Source organism: Erinaceus europaeus, chromosome 11 (genome assembly GCF_950295315.1).
Source record: "Erinaceus europaeus chromosome 11, mEriEur2.1, whole genome shotgun sequence".
Taxonomy (NCBI): domain Eukaryota; kingdom Metazoa; phylum Chordata; class Mammalia; order Eulipotyphla; family Erinaceidae; genus Erinaceus; species Erinaceus europaeus.
In genome coordinates this window covers 53,968,521-53,995,769 of record NC_080172.1, presented here as the reverse complement: position 1 = coordinate 53,995,769, position 27,249 = coordinate 53,968,521, and the positions used below count along the sequence as shown (strand labels likewise).

Genomic DNA, 27,249 nt, shown 5'->3' with positions numbered 1-27,249 from the left:
ACCGTTATGCTGTCTCCCCAGTCCACAAGATGAAAACAACTTTTTTATTATTTTTTGCCTCCAGGGTTATTGCTGGGGCTCGGTGTCTGCACCATGAATCCACTGCTCCTGGAGGCTATTTTTTTCCCTTTCATTGCCTTAGTTTTTTTTTTTATTTTTTATCGTTGTTGTGGTTATTTTTGTTGTTGTTGTCACTGATGCTGTTGTTGGATAGGACAGAGAGAAATGGAGAGAGGAGGGGAAGGCAGAGAGGGGGGAGAGAAAGATAGACACCTGCAGACCCGCTTCACTGCTTGTGAAGTGACCCCCCCTGCAGTTGGGGAGCTGAGGGCTCGAATTAGGATCCTTACACCGGTCCTTGCACTTTGCTCATGTGCTCTTAACCTGTTGTGCTACCACCCAACCTCCAAGTGAAAACAATTTTTAAAGATTTTATTTTAAAAAATTTTATTGGGTGCCAGGTGGTGGAACACCTGGTTGAGTGCACACTACAGTGTGCAAGGACCCAGGTTCAAGCTCCTAGTCCTACCTGCATGGGAAAGCTTTGAGTGGTGAAGTGAGTGGTGAAACAGTGTGGCAGGTATGTCTGTCTCCCTCTCCCTTCCCTCTTGATTTATGGCTGTATCTATCCAACAAATAAAGATAATATAAAAAATATTATCTTTATATACTTATTGGATAGAAACAGCAGCAATCAAGAGGGAAGGGAGAGACAGGAAGGGAGACACAGAGACATCTGCAGCACTGCTTCACCACTTGCAAAGCTTTCCCCCTGCAGGTAGGGACCTGGGGGCTCAAACCCAGGTCCTGGTGCACTGTAGCATATGTACTCAAGCAAGCGTGCCACTATCCATCCCCTAAAAGATTTTGTTTCCTTTCCCATTAGGGCTATCTCTGGGGCTCGGTGCCTGCACAAGGAATCTATGGCTCCCAGTAGCCATTTATTTTTTGCTTTTCATGCATTTGATAGGACAATGATAAATTGAGAGGAGAAGGAGAGAGAAAGAGACATCTGCAGAGCTGCTCCACCATTCCCGCTTCCTCCCTGCAGGTGGGGAACAAGGGTTGCACATGGGTTCTGCAGAGTTCTGTTGCTTCTGGCTTTTTTATTTTTCTTGACTGAACTCAGGACTTCAGCTTTTAAGTCCAAAGCTGCACCTCTGGAGCCACTGGCCCTAGTCTCATTTCCCAGGCCCTTGGACCACAGACCCTGGTGACAGAGTGATGAACCGGAGGTTGAGCAGAGAGCAGGTGGGCGGGGCTTGGGGTGGGGCCAGGCCACAGGGCCTCTAAAGAGGAGCTTCTCCATTCTGTCAGCTCTCCGGGGACATCCAAGGCAAGACTGGCACCCACGGCTGTGTGGCAGGTGAGAGACCCATAGTGACAAGGAGGCAGAGTTTTGGGGTGAAAAGGGCAGGAAAGTCCCAGCCCTGCTAGGCAGGAGCTTTCTACATTGTGAGCCTCTAACTTCAGGGGCTTTTCAGGGCCCCTGTGGAGAGATGCTTGAGGGGCCCAGGCAACCTCAGGAAGGCAGGGTTTGGGATGAGGTGGGACAGGGTCCAGGCATGAGGTGGTTCCAGTATGTGACAGAGTGCTGAGAGCTGGAAGTAAGCCCCAAAGGACATGGAAGCAGGCATAGGGGCCACTGGCAAAGCATGGTCAGAGGACCACAGGGGAGGACCCGTAAGAGAGAAAGAGAGAGAAACTAATACAGGGCTAGAAGGAGAGGACAGAGGGCCAAATGTGAGGTGGCAGGAAAGCAGGAGCGACAGCCAGAGAGCTGGGTGACAGGAAGGCCTGGGAGGAAGGAAGGCTCACACGGAGCAATCTCCTCTTCCGGCAGTAAAGCATGGGCCCAGAAAGCCCCCATGGCACTGGGGACACTTTGAGGACCAGGCTCCCCACCACACATGCTCAGACAGAGGTTGGAAGCTCCTGTCCCCCTCTACCTTGCCCCTTCAGGCTCCCATTTTGGTTTGGGGAGAGGGCGAGGCTGTTCCTCACTGCGGTCACAGCCACATCCTGCGGAGCAGGGGAGGGGGAAGTCAGAAGCAAAACAAGCAGAACCACAGTAAGGACCATGGGGAAAGCCCTGGACATGCAGCAAACGTGCCCCCACAGACCCGAGCCCTTCAGGTGTGCCCCTGCTCCCCGCAGGCCCCAACCCTATGGAGGGTATTCCAGAAGAGGAGCCTTCTCTAGCTTAGTCAGTTCAAAGCCTTTTAGGATTTTTTTTTTAATCATCTTTATCAAGTCTACTTCGCATTATCATTAGCTGATGACTTCAGCAAAGCAGTTTAATTCCTCTTAGCTTTACTTTTCTCCTTGCAAAGTAAGGAATCCTTGTGGTCTGGGAGGTGGCACAGTGGATAGAGAATAGGATTCTTAAATATGAGGCCTTGAGTTCAATTTCCAGCAGCACATGCACCAGAGTGACGTATGGTTCTTTCTGTCTCTCCCTATCTTTCCAATGAATAAATTAAAAAAAAAAAAACTAACACTTTTTTTTTAAAAAAGGAAGAAATTTGTCCTATCTTGTCTTTAAAAACAAAACAAAGTGGGAGCCGGGCGGTAGCGCAGCGGGTTAAGCGCAGGTGGCGCTAAGCGCAAGGATCCGCATGAGGATCCTGGTTCGAGACCCCGGCTCCCCACCTGCAGGGGAGTCGCTTCACAGGCAGTGAAGCAGATCTGCAGGTGTCTGTCTTTCTCTCCTCCTCTCTGTCTTCCCCTCCTCTCTCCATTTCTCTCCGCCCTATCCAACAACGACGACATTAACTACAACAACAATAAAATAAAAAGACAACAAGGGCAACAAAAGGGAAGATAAATAAATAAAACTACAAAAAAAAAAAAGAATTCTTAAAAAAAAAAAAGTAAGGAATCCTTTACAAGGGGGTGGGAAAATGAAGATAAATCACATGAAGCATGTGGCATAAAATGGTCTCTCAATAACTGTCAATCATTTTTTTAATAGAGGGTGAGAGAAACAGGGCGACAAAGGGTGAGACAGAGATGCTTCCTCCTGCAGGTGAGGACCAGGGCCTTGCACTCAGGTCTTCATGCACAGACATGTGTGCTCTACCAGGTGAGCCACCAGCCAGCACCTAGCTTTTATTTTTATTTATTTGTTGTTGGATAGAGAAAGAGAAACTGAGAGGAGAGGGGAAGGTAGAGAGGAGAAGAGACAGAAAGACAACTGCAGCCCTGCTTTAGCACCCGAGAAGCTCTCCCCTGCTGGTGGGGACCAGGGGCTTGAACCTGGGTCCTTGCACACTGTAATATGTGTGCTTAACCAGGTGTGCCACCACCTGAACCCCCTAGTCATCGTTTTTTCTCAGGACTCTTGGTTTTTGTATTTCTCATTTCTTCACCGCCTGTGAAGTGATTCCCCTGCAGGTGGGGAGCCGGGGGCTTGAACCGAGATCCTTATGCCGGTCCTTGTGCTTCACGCCATGTATGCTTAACCTGCTGAGCCACTGCCCAGCCCCCAGTATTTCTCACTTCTTTAGAGGCAGAAACACACACTACCTGACATGGGTTTTTGGATTTAAGACTTGGGGAGTCATGTTTGACCTGGAGCAATTTATTTAAATGTAAGCCTCACCTGGAGGGCGGTACTGGTGTCGAGTCAGTGGTCAAGAACGGGAGCTGTGAGAATATGCAGGTTTAGAAGCATCTCCTCATTGTGGCAGCAATGGCTCCTCACCCATAATTTTTTCCTTCCCTGGAACACAGCTCAGCTCTGGTTTATGGTGGTTCTGAGGATTGAATCTGGCACCTTGGGTTAGATAGTGTAGGGTTATGCAAAGAGACTTTCATGCCTAAAGCTCCAAAAATCCCAGGTTCAACCCCTTGTACCACCATAATACAGAGCTGAATAGTGCTCTGGTTAAAAAATAAATAAAATCTGGGAGTCGGGTGGTAGCGCAGCGGGTTAAGCGCACATGGCACAAAGCACAAGGACCGGCATAAGGATCCTGGTTGGAGCCCTCGGCTCCCCACCTGTAGGGAAGTCGCTTTACAAGCGGTGAAGCAGGTCTGCTGGTGTCTATCTTTCTGTCCCCCTCTCTGTCTTCCCCTCTGTCCTATCTAACAACAATGACAACAATAACTACAACAACAATAAAAAAACAAGAGCAACAAAAGGGAAAATAAATAAATATAAAATAAATAAAATCTAAAAAATAATCTTTTTGCCTAACTATTATGCTATTTCCCTAAACCTCCTTTCCCTGAGGTCTTAACTTCTGAGGCCCAAGTGGCAAGTGGCATCACCATGTTTCAGGGCCATGGTCCCCACCTGAGAGGGTGTGTGTGTGTGTGTGTGTGTGTGTGTGTGTGTGAGTGATGATAGTCATGAGTGGTAGAGCAGCGCTGCAGGAGTCTCTCTCTCTCTCTTTCACTATTTCTCTGTTTCTTACCCTCTCTCTCTAGGGAAAAAAAAATGTAGTGGAGCTGTGCAGGGGCCCCAATGATAACCTTGGTGACAAAAAAAAAAAAAAAAAGACTTAATTTGAAGTAAGCTTGCTTGCCTTTACCCTCATCCTCATCCTCAGGCCAAAGCTATTACTACTCCTTTGGGCTGTTTTGGAAGTCAGACAGAAAAAAAAAAAAAGGAACAAGGACTGAGGAGACTCAGAGGAAAGGGGCGACCAAGAAAGATGATGACATTGACAGAAAGTCAGAGATGAAGCTGAAAGGGGAAAGCCATTTCTCTTTCTAAGGAAGTCTGCGTCCTCTTTTCTAGTGACTGACCACTGAACGCCCAGTCCCGGGAGCCATGGAGTCCTTCAGCTCCAAGAGCCTGGCCCTGCAGGCAGAGAAGAAGCTGCTGAGCAAGATGGCTGGCCGCTCGGTGGCCCACCTCTTCATCGATGAGACGAGCAGCACCGTGCTGGACGAGCTCTACCGAGTGTCGAAGGAGTACACGCACAGCCGGGCCCAGGCCCAGCGCGTCATCAAGGACCTGATCAAGGTGGCCGTCAAGGTGGCCGTGCTGCACCGGAATGACAGCTTTGGGCCCAGCGAGCTGGCCCAGGCCTCCCGCTTCCGCCAGAAGCTGCGGCAAGGCGCCATGACGGCGCTCAGCTTTGGCGAGGTGGACTTCACCTTTGAGGCGGCCGTGCTGGCCAGCCTGCTGGCCGAGTGCCGCGACGCACTGCTGGAGCTGGTGCAGCACCACCTCACACCCAAGTCCCACGGCCGCATCCGCCATGTGTTTGACCACTTCTCTGACCCCGGGCTGCTCACCGCCCTCTACGGGCCTGACTTCAGTCAGCACCGTGACAAGATCTGCGATGGGCTCAGGAAGCTGCTGGATGAGGGCAAACTATGATTCTCGCCCTGCTTTGGCCTCTGAAAACACCCTGCCCTCAAAAAACTTAAAACTGCTGGTGGAAAAACAGAGACTGAGAGCTGAGGCCCGGCTCCCACGCCTGGGACAGGAAGCCACGGAGTCTGCTTGAGAAAGAGGAAGGGAAAGTTGGCTCTCTGTTCACCCCAAAGGGACGTCTGAACTAGGGAAGACCCCACGCCCCTAGAAGCAGGGAGAGAAGCCTCGGTCCACTTCACCCTTCTGTGGACCTTAAGGATCCGGGGAGCCGCAGGGGAGGAGGGGAATAGAGGGCCCCTGGTGTATCTAGACGCTCTTCAAGCAGAGACCAGCTCTTCCAAAGTGCAGGCAGAGGGACAGGGCAAGGGGCTCTCGCAGGGGCAATAAAACTCCTAAACCACGCACAGGCTCAGCGTTTAATCTCTCCAGCTCCCTCTGTCTTATATTTGTCACAGAGGGTAGGAGTCTGGGAACCCCACTCACCTCACCTCTCACCACTGCCAAATGGGGGACCAAAGGCCTGTTTCTAGTGTCACTAAGGTTCCTTTCCAATTTCTTCTGTCTGAGAAGTTTGGGGAAACAAACAAACTGTGCCAGGAATCAGTGCCATGAGTTGCAAATAAATACACAGTGAGGAAAAAGGAAGGGAAAGATGGGCTGCAGCAGAAAGGAGGTGGTTCACCAGGTAGAAACCGCACATCATCATGCACAAGGACCTGGTTTTGAGCTCCCAGCCACTACATGAGAGTGCCAATGTGAGGAAGCTTTAGGAGTGGTGGAGTGATTCTGTGGTATCTCTGCTTCTCTCTCTCTCTATCTCCCCCCTTTCTCTAGCTAAAACAGAAAAGATGGCTGTCAGAACAGTAGAGACATGCAGGCATATAGCCATAGCAGCAACCCTGGTGGGGAAAAAAAGAGGTGTCTGTGTGAGAGGCTCTGGAGGGAAGGGGTTTAACAAAGAGATTACTACAACTGTGCTTCTCCTCAGATTCCAAGGTAGTTCTTCCTCTCCTTAGCCTTGCCACAGGCTGAACAGAGAAGCAGGTTAGAAAGTGAATTGATTAAAAAAAAAAAAAAAGTGAACTGGTATGGTGGCACAGAGTGGCAGTTCTTACATTGTTGCTCCTTCTTAGAGTAAGAGTTGTGCAAAAGTTAGCATGAACTGGTCAACCAAGACAGAGCCAGCATCCTTTACTCTGAGACTGGGGAGAAGTACCACTGCAGAGTCCACCATGCACTATGGCTATGGTTGGGCTTCTCTCAGAGCTAAGAAAGGTATGGGGACCAACAGTTCCTGGGTCTCCTTGGCCCCCAAACTCTAGAAATTCCAGATGGAAAAATTTTTTCAGCTAAGGGTGGGAAGGAGCAAGATACAGCAAATAAATATGACTTTGACATAGCACCAAATAAATTAGATAATACAGGTATAGAGGGGGAGGAAATGGGAGGCTGAAGGAGGGTTGTCTCTGTCTCCCTGCTCTAAGGCCAAGGGGTGGCGAGAGGGTGGGAGAAACAACAGGGATATAAAGAGTCTGGGAATTTACAAGCCACATCTACATTCTGTCTGGAAAGGTACCCCTCACCCAGACACTCCACTCCTCAGCAAGACAGTGCCAGACCTAGCGACTCTTCCCAGGAAAGAGGCTGGAGAAGCTGGCAGGGGTGACAGAGGTGGGCTGGGTCTTGAGCCTCACCTCAGGCTCCTCTCCCCCTCAAGGTGCTCCTTGCTTATCCTGCTTCTCTCCAGAAGCTCTGGAGACATCACAGTTTGAAGATTTCATCCTCCTGATCTCGAATGATCTGGGTCCGAGAGGTCCGGGTCAGAGGCACAGGACCTAGGACAGCACGTTGTTGTAACCGCGGGGAGTTCAGAGGATGAGCTGAATCATCTTCAGGCACCCTGCAGGTAAGGAAAGAGGGGAAGGCCAGTGAAATAACTCATTTGGAATAGTATGCTGCTTTGCTCTGTGCATGACCAAGGTTCGAGCCCAACCCCTACTGCACTGAAAGAAGTTTCAGTGCTGTGATCTCTTTCACTGTTTTCTCTGTCTCTATTTAAAAAAATATAATAATAATAATAATAATAATAATAATAATAGTAGTGGTCCTGGAGGTGGTGCAGTGGATAAAGCACTGGATTCTCAACCATGAGGTCCCAAGTTCAATCCCTGGCATATACCAGAGTGATGTCTGGTTCTTTCTCTCCTCCAATCTTTCTCATGAATAAATAAGTACATTCTTTAAAATAATAATAGTAATAAACACTTTTAAAAAAAAAAAAAAAAAAGGAAAGTGGAGAGAGAGAACCAGTTCAAGGGAGGATCCTGGGAGTGGGCCCATGAGGAGTTATACAGGAGGGGAGATGTGCTCTCTGAATGACCGTGCACTGGGCTCCAAGACTTCCTCTGGAAAAACCCCAACACTAAGGCTCCCCAAAAGATCATCAGATGATCAGAGTAGAACAGTCAATGGCTTCACAACAATGGGAACCCAGGCCTGCACTCTGCTCACTGTCTTGTATCCTGGCATTGCCTAGCCTCTGCCTCCCCTGCAAGCTGACTGTTCATGGTCAGGTGAGGCTTGGAGAATGACAGGGAGGCCAGGAGAAGGAACAGGAAGCACTTGGGACTCACCTGTTCTCCCCTTGCTTCAGCTTCTGGGCAGCGGCCTTCTTGGACAGGCTGATCTGTGAATCCAGCTTCTTCAGGAAGTCCGAGGCTGAGAGGTCATGGGTGGGCTCCTGACCAGGTGCAGGGACGGCTTCACTGTTGGCCAGGTGTGAGTCAGTCTCCTGATGTCTCCTCTCAGCCCGCAGTGGCCGCCTGGCATCCTGGCTGGGCTGCCCCTCTTCCTCTCCGCCCTCCTCCTCCTCAGAATCCAAACCATTGAAGAGGTCTCTGGGCTCTGTCAAGATGGGGATGTAGAGAGTTTTCTTCAGGAAGATGGAGTCATTAGTATAAAGGCGGTTTGCTCGCTTAATCTGCTCCATCTTAAAAGGAAAAAAGTCACCACAGTTAATGACTAGAGTAGTAGTCTCTTGCCCTTTTTTAAAAAAATATTTATTCATTTATTCTCTTTTTGTTGTTTAATTGTTGTAGTTATTGTTGTCGTTGTTGTTGGATAGGACAGAGAAAAATGGAGAGAGGAGAAGACAGAGAGGGGGAGAGAAAGATAGACACCTGCAGACGGGCTTTACCGCTTGTGAAATGACTCCCCTGCAGGTAGGGGAACCAGGATCCTGATGCCAGTCCTTGCGTTTTGCGCCACCTGCACTTAACCCACTGCGCTCTCACTCGACTCCCCACTCTCTTGCCTTTTAACGTGACTGTACAGTGTCTTAGCTAACCCTGTAACAACCAAGCTAAAGCACAAAGGGCTGGCACTATTCCTGTTCTATTCATCAATAGTTTGCATGCTTTTCAGTGTTAGGGCCTCTTTACATGTCTAAATATTATTAAGGGAAATTTTTTTATTTATATGGGGATTACAGTTATCAACATTTGAGTAGGTGGAGGAGATAACATAATGGTTATGCAAAATGGCTTTCACGCCTGAGACTCTTGAGGTCTCAGGTTCAATCCCCAGCACCACCATAAGCCAGAGCTGAGCAGTGCTCTGGTATCTCTCTCTCTCTCTCTCTCTCATATAAAGACGTAAATCTAAACAGCAACAACAAACCCAGCAGCTGGGGGAATAACTTAAGTTGTTAAGAGTACAGGACTTGCATGCTTAAGGTTTTGGTTGGATCCCTGGTGCCATGTGTACCACAGTGGTGGTCTGGCTTTTCTCTCTCATGTAAAAATCTACTTCATATAAAATAAAATAAATCTTGGGTGCTGGGTGGTGGCATACTTGGTTAAGTGCACATGTTACCATATGCAAGGACCTGGGTTCAAGCCACTGCTCCACACCCACAGGCAGAATGCTTCATGAGCAGTGAAGCAGGTCTGAAGTTGTCTTTCTTTCTCTCTCACTCTACCTCCTCCTACCCTCTCAATTTCTCTGTCCTATCAAATAAAAATAGAAAGAAAGAGAGGAAGAAAGAAAGAAAAGAAAAGAAGAGAAAAAGGAAAAAAAAGGACCACTGGGAGTGGTGGATTAGTAGTGCCAGCAATGAGCTCCAGCAATAACCCTGGAGGTATTAAAAAATAAATCAAGGGAGTCGGGCTGTAGCGCAGCGGGTTAAGCGCAGGTGGCGCAAAGCACAAGGACCGGCATGAGGATCCCGGTTCGAACCCCAGCTCCCCACCTGCAGGGGAGTCGCTTCACAGGCGGTGAAGCAGGTCTGCAGGTGTCTATCTTTCTCTCCTCCTCTCTGTCTTCCCCTTCTCTCTCCATTTCTCTCTGTGCTATCCAACAACGACAACAACAATAATAACTACAATAAAAACAACAAGGGCAGCAAAAGGGAATAAATAAAATAAATATTTCAAAATAAATAAACAAATTAATTAATTAATTAATCTTTAATGTGTGTATATTAAATACTTTGTTTATTAATATAAGATAGAGAAATGTAATCCCACACACTACCATAAAACCAGAGCTGAGTAGTGCTCTGGTAAAAAAAAAAAAAAAAGGAGCCGGGCAGTGGCGCAGCAGGTTAAACACACATGGCGCTTTGCAAGGACGGGCATCTAGATCCCGGCTCCCCACCTACAAGGAGGTTGCTTCACAGGCAATGAAGCAGGTCTGCAGGAGTCTGTCTTTCTCTCCTCCTCTCTGTCTTCCCCATCTCTCTCTATTTCTCTCTGTCCTATCCAACAACAATGACAACAATAACACCAATAATAACAACACCAGTAAACAACAAGGGCAACAAAAGGGGAAAAAAATTTTAAAAAGAGAGAAAGGGAGAAAAAGAGAAAATACAAACCAGAGCATCACTCTGGTACATGGAATACCAGGGATTGAACTCATGCTTCCTATTCAGCACCCTACTCACTGCACCACTACCCAAGCCCAAATATACATACATACATATATATATACAATTTATTTTATTATTCATTAATGAAAGAGTAAAAGAGCCACAGCATCACTCTGGCACAAACACTACTGGGGATAAAACTCAGGAAAGAAAAGGAGAAAGGATGTATTGCACCGAAGGAAACCACTGGGGGGTGGGGGGCAGGGTTCTGGTCCTGGAACATGCCAGAGGAGGACCTAGTGGGGGCTGTGTAGTTATGTGGAAAACTGGGAAATGTTATATATGTACAAACTATTGTATTTTACTGACCAAAAACCACTAATCCCCCAATAGAGAAATTAAAAATAAACAAATAAATTTAAAAATGAAAAGAAGAGGGGGTCGGCCATCAATGTGTACTAGAGCTCCACTTCCTCAGAGCCCCACCCTACTAGGGAAGGAGAGAGGCAGACTGGGAGTATGGATCGACCAGTCAACGCCCATGTTCAGCGGGGAAGCAATTATAGAAGCCAGACCTTCCACCCTCTGCAACCCACAACGACCCTGGGTCCATGCTCCCAGAGGGCTAGAGAATGGGAAAGCTATCAGGGGAGGGGGTGGGATGTGGAGATCGGGTTATGGGAATGGTACCCCTCTTATTCTATGGTTTTGTTAATGTCTCCTTTCTTAAATAAAAAAAAAAAAAAAAGAGGGTGTAGGTAGTAGTGCAGCAGGTTAAGTGCACGTGGTGCTAAGGGCAAGGACCAGCGTAAGGATCCTAGTTCAAGCCCCCGGCTCCCCACCTGCAGGGGAGTTGCTTCACCTGCAGTGAAGCAGGTCTGTAGGTGTCTGGCTTTCTCTAGCCCCCTCTGTCTTCCCCTCCTCTCTCCATTTCTCTCTGTCCTAGCCGACAACGACGTCATCAGTAACAACAATAATAAAAAATAACCACAACAATGATAAAAAATAATAATAACAAGGGCAACAAAAAAGGGGGAAAAATAGCCTCCAGGAGCAGTGGATTTGTGGTGCAGGCACCAAGCCCAAACAATAACCCTGGAAGCCAAAAAAAAAAAGAGGGGCCGTTTAGTTTGCCTCTCTGTCTCTCCCTCTCTATCACCCCCTTCTCTCTTGATTTCTGGCTGTCTCTATCCAATAAATAAATAAAGATAATAAATGTAAAAAAAATGAAAAGAAAGGGGGAGCCAGGTAGGGGCACAACTGGTTGAAACCCCCCCCAGTCCCCACCTACAAGGGGAAAGTTTTGCAAGTGGTGAAGCAGTGCTATAGGTGTCTCGCTGTCTCTCTCCCTATCTCCCCCTTCCCTCTCAATTTCTGGCTGCCTCTATCCAATAAATAAGCAAAGATAATTTTTAAAAAGTTTTTTAAAACAAAGGGGAGAATGGAAGAAAGGGGGCCAAGTGGTGATGCATCTGGTTGAGCACAAATAGTAGTAAACACAAGGACGTGTGCTAGGATCCGGGTTCAAACCCCTGGCTCCCCACCTGCAGGGAAGGGAGATGCTATAAAAGCAGTAAAGCCAACAGATGAGTGGCCGAGCAAGTTGTGGTCTATATACACAATGGAATACTACTCAGTTGTAAAAAATGGTGACTTCACTGTTTTCAGCTGATCTTGGATGGACCTTGAAAAATTCATGTTGAGTGAAATAAATCAGAAACAGAAGGATGAATATGGGATGATCTCACTCTCAGGCAAAAGTTGAAAAACAAGATCAGAAAAGAAAACACAAGTAGAACCTGAAATGGAATTGGCATATCACACCCAAGAATACAGGTCCATGAAGGATGATGAATGACATAGTGGGGGTTGTATTGTTAAATGGGAAACTGGGGAATGTTATGCATGTACAAACTATTGTATTTACTGTTGAATGTAAAACATTAATTCACCAATAAAGAAATAAATTTAAAAAAAAAAAAGCAGTAAAGCAGGTCTGCAGGTATCTATCTTTCTCTCTCTCTCCCTCTCCCTCCTCTCAATTTCTCTATGTCTTATCCAATAAAATGGCAAAAATGGCCACCAGAGGCAGTGGATTCATAGTGCCCACAATAACCCTGGAGGCAAAGAAAAAAAAAAAAAAAGACTAAGAAGAAGAAAGGAAGGAAGGAAAGAGCAAGCCAGCTTCCAAGGACAGTAGATTTACTGTACAGGCACCAAGCCCCAGTGACAACTCTGGTGGCAAAAAATAAAATAAGAAAAATCAGAATGGAGGCCAGGCGGACGCACACCTGGTTGAGTAAGAAAAACCAGAATGGAGTCCCCTGCACCACCATAAGCCAGAGCTGGGCAGTGCTCTGGTGTTTCTCTCAAATAAATAAATAAAACATAACAAAACAAAAGTAAAAAAAAAAAAAAAGAAGAAGAAGAAGAAAGGAAGGAAGAAAGAAAGAAAAAAGGGAAGTGAGAGAGAAAGAAAGGAAGAAAAGGAAAGAAAGAATCACGTAAGCTACAGGGATTCGACTTCCGGAGGCGGAGCTACGAGCAGCAGATCGCTTTCTCTCCTCTCATCTCCTCCTCTCCCGGATCAACTAGGAATACCAAAGGAGACCGACCACCCGGACCGAAACAAGACAGGACTAGAAGGACCACAGGAACCCAGTAAATCACCCGTGAGTACAAACACGCGTGGCTGGTGACAGAGAGGAGAGAGGGGCCTAAGGAGAGATTAAGTGACTGCTAACATTCAGCAGTTTATCAGTGGAGACACCACCTCCAGTCTGCTCCACCAACAAGGGGACAGCTGAAGGGAGGAAAGGACTCCCCAGAGACTCACCAAGTGCAACTCTGAGTCTCCATTGCTACTACCCTCAGAATCTGGAGCGGCAACAGGGAGGGACACCAGGGGACAGAGATCTAACCAGGCAACTCAGGAGAAGACCTATACCTCCTTGGCACAGCTGAGGGGCTGTGAAAGTCTCTTTGCATAACCACTAGATTATCTCTGCCACACCCTGCTTTATCTCTTGGTCAGGAGTCAGTGATTAAGCAAGAAGCCTATTGATAGTTTAAAAGCCCTCAGGCTACCATAGCCTACAGGGAAGAAAAAAAAGAGGCTTTTACACCACTGAGCTCCAACTCAGGGACTGAAAAAACTGTTAACATATATAAAATGGTTAAAACAACAAGAAAAAATATTGGAGACTCGAACCAGGACAAGAGTCCAGCTAAAAGGCCTCCAGAGGGTGAAGCACAAAACGAGTTCAACATCCAAACATTAGCTAAGGAAATAATAATAGGAGTGAGTAAAGAATTTGAAAAAATTGTAATCAGAAATGCAGGAACAACAAATGAGAAAATGGAAGAAAATTCTAATTATCTCATGGTTATTAGAGAGCTGAAAGCTGAAATCGCTGAGCTAAGAAGGCAACTAGCTGAACAAGCTAAAACAGTATCAGAGCAGGGCAACAAAATAGATGAGCTCCAGAAAAGCAGTAGAGGGCAGAGAGAATAGAATCTATGAGGCTGAAGACAGAATTAGCAAGATTGACGATGAATTAGAGACAACTAAAAAAGAAGTCAGAGATCTCAAAAAGAGATTAAGAGATGCTGAAAACAACAACAGAGTCCTAAGGGATGACTTCAAAAGAAACAATATACGCATTATTGGCTTACCAGAGGAAGAAAGAGAAGGGGAGGAAGAAAGCATTGTCCAGGCCATAATAGCTGAAAATTTCTCTAGTCTAGACAACATCAAAGACATAAAGATTCAAGAAGCCCAGAGGGTCCCAAACAGAATTAACCCAGACCTAAAGACACCAAGACATGTCATACTTAGAATGGAAAGGAATAAGGATAAAGAAAGGATCCTCAAGGCTGCAAGAAAAAAACAAAGAGTCACCTACAAAGGAAAACCCATAAGATTAGCAGCAGACTTCTCCATACAAACACTACAGGCCAGAAGAGAATGGCAAGATATCTATCGACTGCTCAATGAGAAAGGCTTTCAGCCAAGAATACTATATCCTGCTAGACTGTCATTCAGACTAGATGGAAGCATTAAAACCTTCTCAGACAAGCAACAGTTGAAGGAAGCAACCATCACCAAGCCTGCCCTGAAAGAAGTTCTGAAAGGTCTCCTATAAACAACCAGACCACCACAAATAGGACATATATCAAAACACTCTAAAACTCTACAAGAATGGCGTTAAAATATCTTCAATCTTTGATATCAATAAATGTCAATGGCCTGAATTCACCTATTAAAAGACACAGAGTAGGAAGATGGATCAGAAAACACAACCCAACAATATGTTGTCTACGGGAAACTCACCTAACTCAACAAGACAAACACAGACTTAAAGTGAAAGGATGGAAAACTATCATACAAGCCAATAGCCCACAAAAAAGGGCAGGAACAGCTATTCTCATATCTGACATGATAGACTTTAAAATAGATAAGATTAAAAAAGATAGGAATGGACACTACTTAATGCTCAGAGGATCAGTCAATCAAGAGGACTTAATAATTATTAATATCTATGCACCCAATGAGAATCCATCTAAATACATCAAACTTCTACTGAAGGAACTACAGCAATATATTAACAGTAACACAATCATAGTAGGGGACTTCAACACCCCACTATCTCAACTTGACAGATCATCCAGGAAGAAAATCAGTAAAGACATAAGGGAGCTAAATGAAGAGATAGATAAACTAGAACTATTGGACATTTTCAGAGTCATTCATCCCAAGAAACTGGAATACACATTTTACTCAAATCCACATGGATCATTCTCAAGGATAGACCATATGTTAGGCCACAAAGACAGCATCAGCCAATTCAAGAGCACTGAAATCATCCCAAGCATCTTCTCAGACCACAGTGGAATTAAACTAACACTTAACAATCAACAAAAGATTAGTAAAAGTCCCAAAATGTGGAAGCTCAACAGTAAACTTCTTAACAACTTCTGGGTCAAAGAGGAAATCAAGGAAGAAATGAAAATGTTTCGAGACTTCAATGAAAATGAAGACACAAGCTATCAAAATATTTGGGACACAGCTAAAGCAGTCCTAAGAGGGAAGTTCATAGCTATACAAGCACACATTAGGAAACAAGAAAAGGCACAAATAAACAGCCTGATTGCACATCTTAAAGACATAGAAGAAGAACAACAAAGGAACCCTAAAGCAACGAGAAGGTCAGAAATCACTAAAGTTAGGGAAGAAATAAATAACATTGAGAATAGGAAAACCATACAAAAGATCAATGAAAGTAAATGTTGGTTCTTCGAAAGAGTAAACAAAATCGACAAGCCTTTAGCCAGACTCACAAAACAAAAAAGGGAGAAGACCCAAATAAATCGGATAGTAAATGAAAGAGGAGAAATCACAACAGACACTGCAGAAATTCAACATATCATGCGAGGCTTCTATGAACAACTATATACCACCAAGTTAGAGAACCTGGAAGAAATGAATGATTTCCTAGATACCTACCAACTTCCAAAACTAAGTCAAGAGGAAGTGGATAACATGAACAGGCCCATCACAGCTAATGAAATTGAAACAGTTATCAAAACTCTTCCCAAAAATAAAAGTCCTGGACCAGATGGTTTTACAAATGAATTCTACAAAACCTTCAAAGAAGAACTAATACCTCTGCTTTTAAAAGTCTTCCAGAAGATTGAAGACACTGGAATACTCCCTGCCAGCTTCTATGAAGCCAACATCACCCTGATACCAAAAGCAGACAGGGACACAACCAAAAAAGAAAACTACAGACCAATATCTCTGATGAACATAGATGCGAAAATATTGAACAAAATTCTAGCCAACCGGATACAGCAGTATATCAAAAAGATTGTTCATCATGACCAAGTGGGGTTTATCCCAGGCATGCAAGGTTGGTTTAATATACATAAATCAATCAATGTGATCCACCACATCAACAAAAGCAAGACCAAATACCACATGGTCATATCAATAGATGCAGAGAAAGCCTTTGACAAAATACACATCCCTTTATGATCAAAACACTACAAAAAACGGGAATAGATGGAAAATTCCTGAAGATAGTGGAGTCTATATATAGCAAACCTACAGCCAACATCATACTCAATGGTGAAAAACTGGAAGCATTTCCACTCAGATCAGGTACTAGACATGGCTGCCCACTATCACCATTACTATTCAACATAGTGTTGGAAGTTCTTGCCATAGCAATCAGGCAGGAGCAAGGAATTAAAGGCATACAGATTGGAAGAGAAGAAGTCAAACTCTCCTTATTTGCAGATGACATGATAGTATACATGGAAAAACCTAAGGAATCCAGCAAGAAGCTTTTGGAAATCATCAGGCAATACAGTAAGGTGTCAGGCTATAAAATTAACATTCAAAAGTCAGTGTCATTCCTCTATGCATACACTAAGTTAGAAGAAATTGAAATCCAGAAATCAGTTCCTTTTTCTATAGCAACAAAAATAATAAAATATCTAGGAGTAAACTTAACCAAAGAAGTGAAAGACTTGTATACTGAAAATTATGAGTCACTACTCAAAGAAATTGAAAAAGACACAAAGAAGTGGAAAGATGTTCCATGTTCATGGGTTGGAAGAATTAACATCATCAAAATGAATATATTACCCAGAGCCATCTACAAATTTAATGCTATCCCCATCAAGATCCCAAGCACATTTTTTAGGAGAATAGAACAAATGCTACAAATGTTTATCTGGAACCAGAAAAGACCTAGAATTGCCAAAACAATCTTGAGAAAAAAGGACAGAACCGGAGGCATCACACTCCCAGATCTCAAACTGTATTATAGGGCCATTGTCATCAAAACTGCTTGGTACTGGAACATGAACAGACACACTGACCAGTGGAATAGAATTGAGAGCCCAGAAATGAGGCCCCACACCTATGGACATCTAATCTTTGACAAAGGGGCCCAGACTATTACATGGGGAAAGCAGAGTCTCTTCAACAAATGGTGTTGGAAACAATGGGTTGAAACATGCAGAAGAATGAAACTGAATCACTGTATTTCACCAAATACAAAAGTAAATTCCAAGTGGATCAAGGACTTGGATGTTAGACCACAAACTATCCAATACTTAGAGGAAAATATTGGCAGAACTCTTTTCCGCATAAATTTTAAAGACATATTCAATGAAACGAATCCAATTACAAGGAAGACTAAGGCAAGTATAAACCTATGGGACTACATCAAATTAAAAAGCTTCTTCACAGCAAAAGAAACCACTACCCAAACCAAGAGACCCCTCACAGAATGGGAGAAGATCTTTACATGCCATACATCAGATAAGAGTTTAATAACCAATATATATAAAGAGCTTGCCAGACTCAACAGCAAGACAACAAATAACCCCATCCAAAAATGGGGAGAGGACTTGGACAGAATATTCACCACAGAAGAGATCCAAAAGGCCGAGAAACACATGAAAAAATGCTCCAAGTCTCTGATTGTCAGAGAAATGCAAATCAAGACAACAATGAGATATCACTTCACTCCTGTGAGAATGTCATACATCAGAAAAGGTAACAGCAGCAAATGCTGGAGAGGGTGTGGGGTCAAAGGAACCCTCCTACACTGCTGGTGGGAATGTCAATTGGTCCAACCTCTGTGGAGAACAGTCTGGAGAACTCTCAGAAGGCTAGAAATAGACCTACCCTATGACCCTGCAATTCCCCTCCTGGGGATATTTCCTAAGGAACCCAACACACCCATCCAAAAAGATCTGTGTACACATATGTTCTTGGCAGCACAATTTGTAATAGCCAAAACCTGGAAGCAACCCAGGTGTCCAACAACAGATGAGTGGCTGAGCAAGTTGTGGTATATATACACAATGGAATACTACTCAGCTGTAAAAAATAGTGACTTCACCGTTTTCAGCCGATCTTGGATGGACCTTGAAAAAATCATGTTGAGTGAAATAAGTCAGAAACAGAAGGATGAATATGGGATGATCTCACTCTCAGGCCGAAGTTGAAAAACAAGACCAGAAAAGAAAACACAAGTTGAACCTGAAATGGAATTGGAGTATTACACCAAAGTAAAAGACTCTGGGGTGGGTGGGTGGGTGGGGAGAATACAGGTCCATGAAAAATGATGAATGAAATAGTGGGGGTTATATTGTTAAATGGGAATCTGGGGAATGTTATGCATGTTCAAACTATTGTATTTACTGTTGAATGTAAAGCATTAATTCCCCAATAGAGAAATAAATTATTTAAAAAAAAAATAAAAGAAAAGAAATACCAGAATGGAGGCCAGGCAGACGCACACCTGGTTGAGTGCAAGTTATCAAGTTCAAGGACCCGGTCTCCACCTAAGGGGGAAGCTTCCTAAGAGATGAAGCAGTGATGTAGGTTTGGCTCGTGCTCTCTCTTTCTCTTTTCTCCTTCCCTCTTGATTTTTCTGTCTTTACCCAATAAAATAAAAATAAAGAAAAAATTTAAAGATAAAACCAGAAAAAATGCTAGAATCATGGAGGTAGCACAGAAGTAGTGAACAGAGCTTACAAATTAGAAATCCTAGGGTGGGGTGGTGGGTAGACAGCATAATGGTTATGCAAACAGACTCTCATGCCTGAGGCTCCAGGTTCAGTGCCCCACACCACCATAAGCCAGAGCTGAACAGTGCTCTGGTTAAAAAAAAAACAAAAAAAAAACTCCCAGACTCCATCCTCAGCACTGCATGTCAGAGTCTCTCACTCTCATGAAAATAAATAAATCTAAAAGTAATAAAACTAAATAAGTTTCATTTTAAATTAAAATTAACTTGTGGTTCCATATTTCTGTTTATTCTGCTAAGTGTTCTGATGGTAATTTAAAATATATATTTGTACTGGGGCCGGGTGGTAGCACACCTGGTTGAGCGCACATGCTATAATGCACAAGGACCCAGGTTCAAGACTCCAGTCTTAAATGGGAATCTGGGGAATGTTATGGATGCACAAACTATTGTATTTACTGTTGAATGTAAAACATTAATTCCCCAATAAATAAATAAATAAAAGACTCCAGTCTCCACCTGCAGGGGATACGTTTCACAAGCTATAAAGCAGTGCTGCAGCTGTCCCTATATTCCCCTTCCCTCTCAATTTTTCTGTCTCTATCTAATAAATAAATAAATAGTATTTATTTATTTACGTATGAGAGAGAAAGCCACAGTATCACTCTGGCACATGTGATGCCAGGGATCGAACTCAGAATTTCACGTTTGAGAGTCCAATGCTTTATACAAGGAGCCATCTCCCAGGCCACAGATAATGCTATTACGTTCTCCTGTGGAGGAAAAGTCTTCCAGCGGGCTGTCAGCCTCCCAACACTGGAAGGACTCACCGTCACCCCGTATTTGAGCGCCAGCCCCGCCAGCGTGTCTCCGGGCGCCAGCTGATGCTCCAGGCGTCTCTCCCGCACCGGGGAGCAGGCAGACTGCACCAGGCTTCCGTAAGAGCGAGCGCGGCTCCCGCGAAGCAGCCCTGAGCCCCCGAGGGGGGGCTGTCTGGAGGGCGAGGCCATGGGGTGCAGCTGCAGGAGGCCGGGCTGAGAGACTGAGCGGCAGGCCGCGGTCTGGGCAGAGGTCCCTTCCTCTCCAGCAGACTCCTGCCTCCTCTGTCCTCGCTCAGTGTCCCTGCTCCCCGGGCACCACGCGTCCCCCTTCGCCCGCGTCCACGGGTCTGCACCCACCCGGCCGTCTTCACCTCAGCCTACTTTTGACCACCCACAGCTCACCACAATAACCTCTGACCTTTGAACTCCAGGCTCCCTCCCTCCACACTCAGTTCAGTGTGACCAGAGGTCCAGCCACTCGGCATCGGGGTCACACTGCCCTGCAGTGGGTCCCGTAGGATCAGAGACACATCAGGCCCACTCCGGGCGGACGGTCACCGCGGGAGCAGCGCGAGACGACTGCGAGTTTCTAGTGCGCTTTCCACTTAGAGCCCTTGGAGGCCCGCTCCGCACCGACCCAATCACACTCCCCAAGCGGGGCTCCCTATCTAGGCTGTTGTCACTTCAAATGAATCTCCAGAGCCCGAGATGCAGCCGGGTGGATCTTTGGAAAATAAATTAGCTAGTAAATAAGACTTCATTGTCCCAAGAGGCTTCGCGCCTGCGCAGTCGCCGAGCACCCTGGGAAATGCAGTCCCCAGAACGGGCGAGAGACGAACTTCACAAAGCAGGCCCGGAAGCGCACCCCCGGAAGTATGGAGGCCCACCGGAAAAAGACCGGAAAGCAAGGGCACACCCACTTTGCTACGGTGGCCTGAAAGGTGCGAGGCTGGGGCGTAATAGAATTGATCATTTCTGAACTTCACAGTCGTGATGTCTTTCAAGAGGGAAGGCGATGATTGGAGTCAACTCAATGTGCTCAAAGTAAGCGCCAGAGGAGACCGTCTGGCCGGCTCTGGCTGCCTTCTGCAGGCTGTGGTGGAGCTGTTGTGTTGATCTAGCGCCAGCTCTGGGGGGGGGGGGGGCTCGGGAGGGATCCAGGCCCCTGGAGCTGGGGAGCGGCCCCTTGATCCTTGTTCTTCCCAGGGACTCTGTTCCCTTCTACCCTTCCCCTTTTCCCCACTGATCCCGTCCGCACTTCTTCCTGTGACACCGGCAGAAACGAAGAGTCGGAGACCTGCTGGCCAGTTACATCCCAGAGGATGAGGCGTTGATGCTCCGGGATGGACGGTGAGGACTGGGTCAGGCCCGTGGGTCCCTATATCCCGTCGTTAAGCTGGAGAGCTGCGTGTTCTGGGGTTCAGCACAGAGTGAGGGGCTGGGAGGACCTACGGCCGATCTCAGTTCCCTAAGAACCAGTCATCTCGCTTCCTCTCCAGCTTTGCTTGTGCCATCTGCCCTCACCGACCGGTCCTGGACACTTTGGCCATGCTGACTGCCCATCGTGCAGGCAAAAAGCATCTGTCTAGTAAGTTTGGGGGAAGGTTGGGGAGAGACAGGTCGCCGCAGATCGCTTTTGGTGCTCTGCTCTGAAGCTTTTCCCCCTTCTCAGGCCTGCAGCTTTTCTACGGCAAGAAGCAGCCAGGAAATAGAAAGGAGCAGAACCCAAGACAGCAGAGTGAATCAAGACGGGAAGAGGCCAACGCTGAGGTAAGCAGAGAGGAGTGTGTTGTAGGCAGGACTCTGCTGCACCCTTGAAGTTTGAAGCATTTTGGCCTTCAGTGCGCTGACATTGCCTCCCATGTCCATTCCAGGCCCCTCTGTTAGCCCAGACTCGCCTCATCACCCAGAACGCTCTGCACAGAGCTCCTCACTACAGCAGCTGCTGCCGCCGGAAGTCCAGGTGTGCGTGTGCGGGGTGGGACAGCAGGGGCAGGGAGACACAGGGGTAGAGGACTCGAAACATTCCGAGGACTCGATTGCATTCCGAGGACCATTTCGATTTTGAAGTTATATAACTTATATTCCAGAAAGCAGTGAATTCTGTAATCTTTTCACCACTTTATGGATTTACAAGATTGTTATTTTCACAGAGGTGCAGTTCCACATCCCCCCCCCCCCACTGTAGGTGTTAGCGCACCTCACCTTCTACCAACTAGAATTTTGCGATCTTAAAGTTTGAGGGGGCTGGAGATAACTTACTCTGTCAAATGTTTGAGAACCGGCACCATGGAGTACCATGGAAATATCATAGACAGCACTAGGGGAACTCAATGGGTGGTGAAGTGGTGCTATGGTGTCTCTTCTTTTCTCTTTCTCTTCCTTTCTGTTTCCAAGTAATGGGTGAAAAGGTTGGACCCAGAGGTTGCTCAGCAGTATTATAAATACCTGAGTTTATTCCCCAGCATGGCATTAAAAAAATTTGGAGGGCTGGGAAGTGGTACAGTGGATAAAGTCTTATACTCTCAAGCATGAGGTCCTGAGTTTGATCCTTGGAATCACATTTGCCAGAATGATGCTCTGGTGTTTTGTTTTCTCTCACAATCAGTAAAATAGTCACATTTATTTATTTAGCTTTAGATTATCTATTATATTAATTTAAGGACCGGTGTAAGGATCCCAGTTGGAGCCCTCGGCTCCCCACCTGCAGGGGAGTCGCTTCGCAGGCAGTGAAGCAGGTCTGCAGGTGTCTATCTCTCCTCGTCTTCCCCTCCTCTCTCCATTTCTCTCTGTCCTATCCAACAATGACAACATCAATAACAATAATAACTACAACAATGAAAAACAACAAGGGCAACAAAAGGGAAAATAAATAAATAAAAACAAGAAGAAAGAGAGGGGACCGGCAGTGGTGCACTCAGTTAAGTACACATATCTGCATGCACAAAGATCCAAGTTTGAGCCCTTGCTCCCCATCTGTAGGGAGCATGAACTGTGAAGCAGGTCTTCAGGTGTCTATCTTTCTCTCTCCCCCATACCTCCCCTTCCCTCTCAACTTCCCTGTGTCCTGTCAAGTAAATAAATAAATAAAATATAAGTAGAAAGGGAAAAAATGGGTGGTCTGGGAGATGGTGCAGTGGATAAAGCACTGAACTCTCAAGCATGAGGTCTTGAGTTCAATCCCCAGCAGCACATGCACCAGAGTGATGTGTGGTTCTTCCTCTTTCTTCGCCTATTCCTCCCACTGATAAATAAATAAAATATTAAAAAGGAAAAAAATGGCTGCCAGGAATCAAGGATTCGTAGTGCCAGCACTGAGCCCCAGCATTAACACTAAAAAAATTTAAAAATTAAAAAATTAACATTAAAAAGAGAGAGAGAGGGAATCGGGCTGTAGCACAGCGGGTTAAGCACAGGTGGTGCAAAGCACAAGGACCGGCATAAGGATCCCGGTTCAAACCCCGGCTCCCCACCTGCAGGGGAGTCGCTTCACAGGCGGTGAAGCAGGTCTGCAGGTGTCTATCTTTCTCTCCACCTCTCTGTCTTCCCCTCCTCTCTCCATTTCTCTCTGTCCTATCCAACAACGACAACAACAATAATAACTACAACAATAAAACAACAAGGGCAACAAAAGGGAATAAATAAATTAAATATTTAAAAAAAAAAGAGAGAGAGAGACAAGAACAGCACTGCTCAATTCTGGCTTATGGTGCTGGGGATTGAACCTGCGACCTCAACCTCGGGCATGAAAGTCTTGCATAACCATTATGCTGTCTCCCCATCTCTGCAAAACACTTACTAGTATCTTGAACACAGGGGGACCGGGTAGTGGCACACCCAGTTAAGCACACGTTACCATGTGCAAGGACCTGAGTTTGAGCCTTTGCTCCCTACCTGCTGGGGGGGACGCATTACGAGGTGTGAAACAGGTCTATAGGTGTCTCTGTGTCTCTTTTTCTCTTTTCCTATCTCTCCTTCCCCTCTCAATTTTTCTCTATCTCTATCAAATAAAATAGAGAAAAAAATTGCATATATATCTTGAACACAGTTAAGGAAACTTCTGTGGAGGAAGGGAGTCAGAGGACAGTTGGTCCTTCCTTTTACTCCTTGAACAAACTTGAATTCTTCTCTGCTCTGCCCAGACTAGAAGCCACCCAGCCCTCTGCCTCCCATTCTCCTTTGCCACCCCCAGAGGTTGAACTCCAAAGGGAGAAGATCAGTAGGGACCCTGGGCCAGTGGCTGGCACCCAGACCGAGGAGTCAGCAGCTGTTAAGAGTCAGGAGTCATCCCCTGTACCTCTGAGCCCTGCAAGAAAGCGCGCCCTGGACCATTACCTCAAACTTCGCAGGTGAGTATGCAGAATCATTGTCCTCAGAACATCTTATGTCAATGACTCATCTTAAGATTCATTTTATTGGGATGGAGAGTTAGCCCACCCCTTGGTAAGCATGAGATCTCGAGTTCTAGCCCCAGCACCACTTGGGCACATTGAGGCATGGAATAAAGCTACATGAGTGGTGCTATGGTATCTCTCACTCCTCTCTGGTCCCTTGTCTCTCTCTCTCTCTCTGTGTCACTCTTTTTCTCACATTCTCTATCTGAAATCAGAATAATGAAAAAGTTGGTCCAGTATGGTGGAATTGCACATTTAAGGCTTAAGACCACAAAAAGGCACCAGGTGGTGGTGCACATAGTTGAGTATACACATTGCCATACACAAGGACCTGGGCTTAAGCCCCTGGTCCCCACCTGCTGGGGGGATGCTTTGTGAGTGGTAAAGCCACATGCAGGTGTCTCTGTCTCTCTCTCTCTCTCTCTTTTTTATCTCCCGTTTCACTCTCAATTTCTCTGTATTACCTAAGGAAGGAAGGGCTGCTAGGAGTGGTGGACTTGTCCTGTAGGCACCAAGCCCCAGCTATAATCCTGGGGGGGGGGGAGACCACACAAAAATTATTTACTTCAGTGAATGTATATATGGCTCAACTGGTAGAGTATCATATTTACATACCTGAGGTTCCCAGTTCAGTACCTGGTGGGCCAGGTGGCGGTACACCTAAGTGCACGTTATCATGTGCAAAGACCTGGGTTGGAGCCCACACTACCCACCTTCCCCTTTCTGTGTCCTATCAAATAAAGAAAAAGGAAAAGGGGGGTTGGGCAGTAGCGCAGCAGTTTAAAGCACACATGGCACAAAGCTTAAGGATCCCGGTTTGAGCCACCAGCACCCCACCTACAAGGGGGTCATCTCACAGGCAGTGAAGCAGGTCTGCAGGTGTCTTTTTCTCCCCCTCTCTGACTTCCCTCCTCTCTCCACTCTCTCTGTCCTATCCTATGACAGCAATTAACAACAACAATAATAATTACAGCAATGATAAAACAGCAAAGGGGAAAAAATAGCCTCCAAAAAAAAAAAAATAGCCTCCAAGAGCAGTGAATTTGAAGTGCAGGCACCAAGCCCCATCGATAACCCTGGAGGCAAAAAAAAAAAAAAAGGAAAGGAAAGGAAAAGGAAAACGAAAAAAAAAAGAAAGAAAGAAAATGGCTGTCGGGAGTGGTGGATTCAGCGTGCAAGCACCGAGCCCCACTAATAACCCTGGTAACAGTAAACGTAAAATACTCTCTTGCTTTCTTGCATATATAATTTAAATATATATATATATATGAAAATTTTTTCCACAGAGACCCAGGTTTAAGCCCCTTATCCCTACCTACTAAGGGAAAGCTTCACAATTGGTGAAATAGGGCTGCAGGTGACTCTCTCTTTCCCTCTCTATCTTCCCCCTTATCTCAATTTCTCTCTGTCTCTATTCAATAGTACATAACTTAAAATATTATATATATATATATATATATATAATTTGTTTCAGCAGGTTACTGTTGAACTCTGGCTTATAGTGGTGCTGGGGATTGAACCTGACACCTCAGAAGTGTAGGCATGAAAGGCTTTTTTCTTTTTTTCTTTTTTTAAATTTTTTTTTAACTTTATTTAATGGCTAGAGACAGCTTGAAATTGAGAGGGAGAGAGGAGGTAGGGAGGGAGAGAAACAGAGAGACACCTGCAGCCCTGCTTCACCACTTGCAAAGCTTTCCCCCTGAAGGTGGGGACCAGGGGCTCAAACCTGGAAGATTTTTTTCATAACCTCTGGCACATGTAGCAGGCTATCTGACAGTCTAAGGCATGCAAGTCCTGTGCTCTACCAACTAAGCCAGCTGCAAACCTTTTTTTCAAATCTCAGTCCATTTAATTATATTTTTATTGAGGAAATATTGTTATTTTTCCCCAGAGCTCTGCTCAGCTCTTGCTAATGGAGTTGTGTGGAATTCAACCTGGTACCTTGGAACCTCAGGCATGAGTCTTTTGCATAACCACTATGCTATTTCCTCCATCCAGAAATGATTTTTAAGATTAGTTTATGTATTTATGAAAGACAGAATCACTCTAGCACATGTGATGGTGGGGATTGAACTCCAGACCTCACGTAGAGAAGGTCTTCACTCCATCACTGGGTCTTCTCCTAGGCTGCAAGAAGTAAATGCGTGTTGTTGTTTTTTTGCCTCCAGGTTTATTGTTGGGGCTCTGTACCTGCACTATGAATCCACTGCTCCTGGAGGCCATTTTTTCCCATTTTGTTGCCCTTGTTGTTGTCCTTATTTGTTGCCATTGATGTTATTGTTGGATAGGACAGAGAGAAATGGAGAGAGGAGGGGAAGACAGAGAGGGGGAGAGAAAGAGAGACACCTGCAGACCTGCTTCACCACCTGTGAAGCGACTCCCCTGCAGGTGAGGAGCTGGGATCTTTACGCCAGTCCTTGCACTTTGCAACATGTGCACTTAACCCACTGTGCTACTGCCCGACCCCCATAGTAAATATTGTTTTACAAGACTGTAGTTGTCTTAGAAGTACAATTTCACAGCTCCCCAAAGTATTTGTCAGTACACCACTCACCAGCAAAGTGCCATTCCCTTCACTGCTGAGCACCATACGTTTCCCTCCCTCTTTATTAACCGCTAACCTGCAGGAAGAGCCCACTAACTTTTCTCTTTTTAAAATTTATCATTTATTTAGGAGGAAGAGGGAGTAAGAGAATCAGGGCTTAAATGGAAGGAACCTCATGTCTTTTAAGTCCAACGCTGCACCACCTCTTGAGCCTTGTCTTCTTAATATTTATTTATTAACTAAAGAGAGGAAGAGAGAGCCAGAGAACCACTCTGGCATATGCTGTGCTAGGGATTGAACTCAGGTCCTTATGCATGCTAGTCCTGCACTCTGCCACTGAACCACCTCCCCAGACACCCTAACTCATTCTTTTTTTTCCTCTGATATTTCCAGCTCTGGATGGATCCCAGATGGACAAGGCCGATGGGTAAAAGATGAGAATGTTGAGTTTGATTCTGATGAGGAGGAGCCCCCAGGCCTCCCCTTGAGCTGACACCCTCTCTCCCCATTCACTTCACAAATAAACTGCACCAGGTGCTGGGCGCCTGACTTTCCTCAAGTCTGACTCCCTGTCCCAGCTTGGGACATTAGATCTGCTCATTTCCTTCCCGGCAATGTACATGGCTCCCCATACTTCCACCCCTCCCCCACCTTCCACCAGAGCCAGGCCGAGCGTCAGCTGCCCACAGCCTGGTGCCCTATTAATAAGACTGTCAGAGCAAGGTCTTTGCCCTTCTT

At 45.8% G+C, this 27,249-nt stretch overlaps 3 protein-coding genes across 3 annotated transcripts; 2 read left to right on the top strand and 1 right to left on the bottom strand.

Moving 5' to 3' along the window:
- Positions 1–1,291: 1,291 nt before the first annotated feature.
- On the top strand, positions 1,292–5,732 carry TNFAIP8L2 (TNF alpha induced protein 8 like 2). The gene is made up of 2 exons (XM_007530638.3): positions 1,292–1,366; positions 4,748–5,732. The coding sequence occupies exon 2, from the start codon at positions 4,781–4,783 to the stop codon at positions 5,333–5,335; it is 555 nt and encodes a 184-aa protein (XP_007530700.1). The 5' UTR covers positions 1,292–1,366; positions 4,748–4,780; the 3' UTR covers positions 5,336–5,732.
- A 775-nt stretch (positions 5,733–6,507) lies between these two features.
- Positions 6,508–20,312, bottom strand: LYSMD1 (LysM domain containing 1). The gene is made up of 3 exons (XM_007530639.3): positions 19,582–20,312; positions 7,966–8,321; positions 6,508–7,232 (listed from the first exon to the last, which is right to left on the bottom strand). The coding sequence occupies exons 1-3, from the start codon at positions 19,759–19,761 to the stop codon at positions 7,094–7,096; spliced, it is 675 nt and encodes a 224-aa protein (XP_007530701.1). The 5' UTR covers positions 19,762–20,312; the 3' UTR covers positions 6,508–7,093.
- Positions 20,313–20,472: 160 nt separating this feature from the next.
- On the top strand, positions 20,473–27,070 carry SCNM1 (sodium channel modifier 1). Its single transcript, XM_007530679.3, has 7 exons — positions 20,473–20,616; positions 20,852–20,922; positions 21,072–21,160; positions 21,245–21,342; positions 21,447–21,535; positions 23,715–23,921; positions 26,905–27,070. The coding sequence occupies exons 1-7, from the start codon at positions 20,566–20,568 to the stop codon at positions 27,002–27,004; spliced, it is 705 nt and encodes a 234-aa protein (XP_007530741.1). The 5' UTR covers positions 20,473–20,565; the 3' UTR covers positions 27,005–27,070.
- The last annotated feature ends 179 nt before the right edge of the window (positions 27,071–27,249 follow it).

Excerpts from the sequence above, each read along its gene's own strand:
- TNFAIP8L2 (XM_007530638.3), top strand. The coding sequence starts at position 4,781 with ATGGAGTCCTTCAGCTCCAAGAGCCTGGCCCTGCAGGCAGAGAAGAAG.
- LYSMD1 (XM_007530639.3), bottom strand. The coding sequence starts at position 19,761 with ATGGCCTCGCCCTCCAGACAGCCCCCCCTCGGGGGCTCAGGGCTGCTT. Across the intron at positions 8,322-19,581 it reads CGCTCAAATACGGGGTGACG|ATGGAGCAGATTAAGCGAGC; the intron begins GTGAGTCCTTCC and ends TTTCCTTTTAAG. Across the intron at positions 7,233-7,965 it reads CTGAAGCAAGGGGAGAACAG|GGTGCCTGAAGATGATTCAG; the intron begins GTGAGTCCCAAG and ends CCTTACCTGCAG.
- SCNM1 (XM_007530679.3), top strand. The coding sequence starts at position 20,566 with ATGTCTTTCAAGAGGGAAGGCGATGATTGGAGTCAACTCAATGTGCTC. Across the intron at positions 20,617-20,851 it reads GTCAACTCAATGTGCTCAAA|AAACGAAGAGTCGGAGACCT; the intron begins GTAAGCGCCAGA and ends TGACACCGGCAG. Across the intron at positions 21,343-21,446 it reads GGGAAGAGGCCAACGCTGAG|GCCCCTCTGTTAGCCCAGAC; the intron begins GTAAGCAGAGAG and ends TGTCCATTCCAG.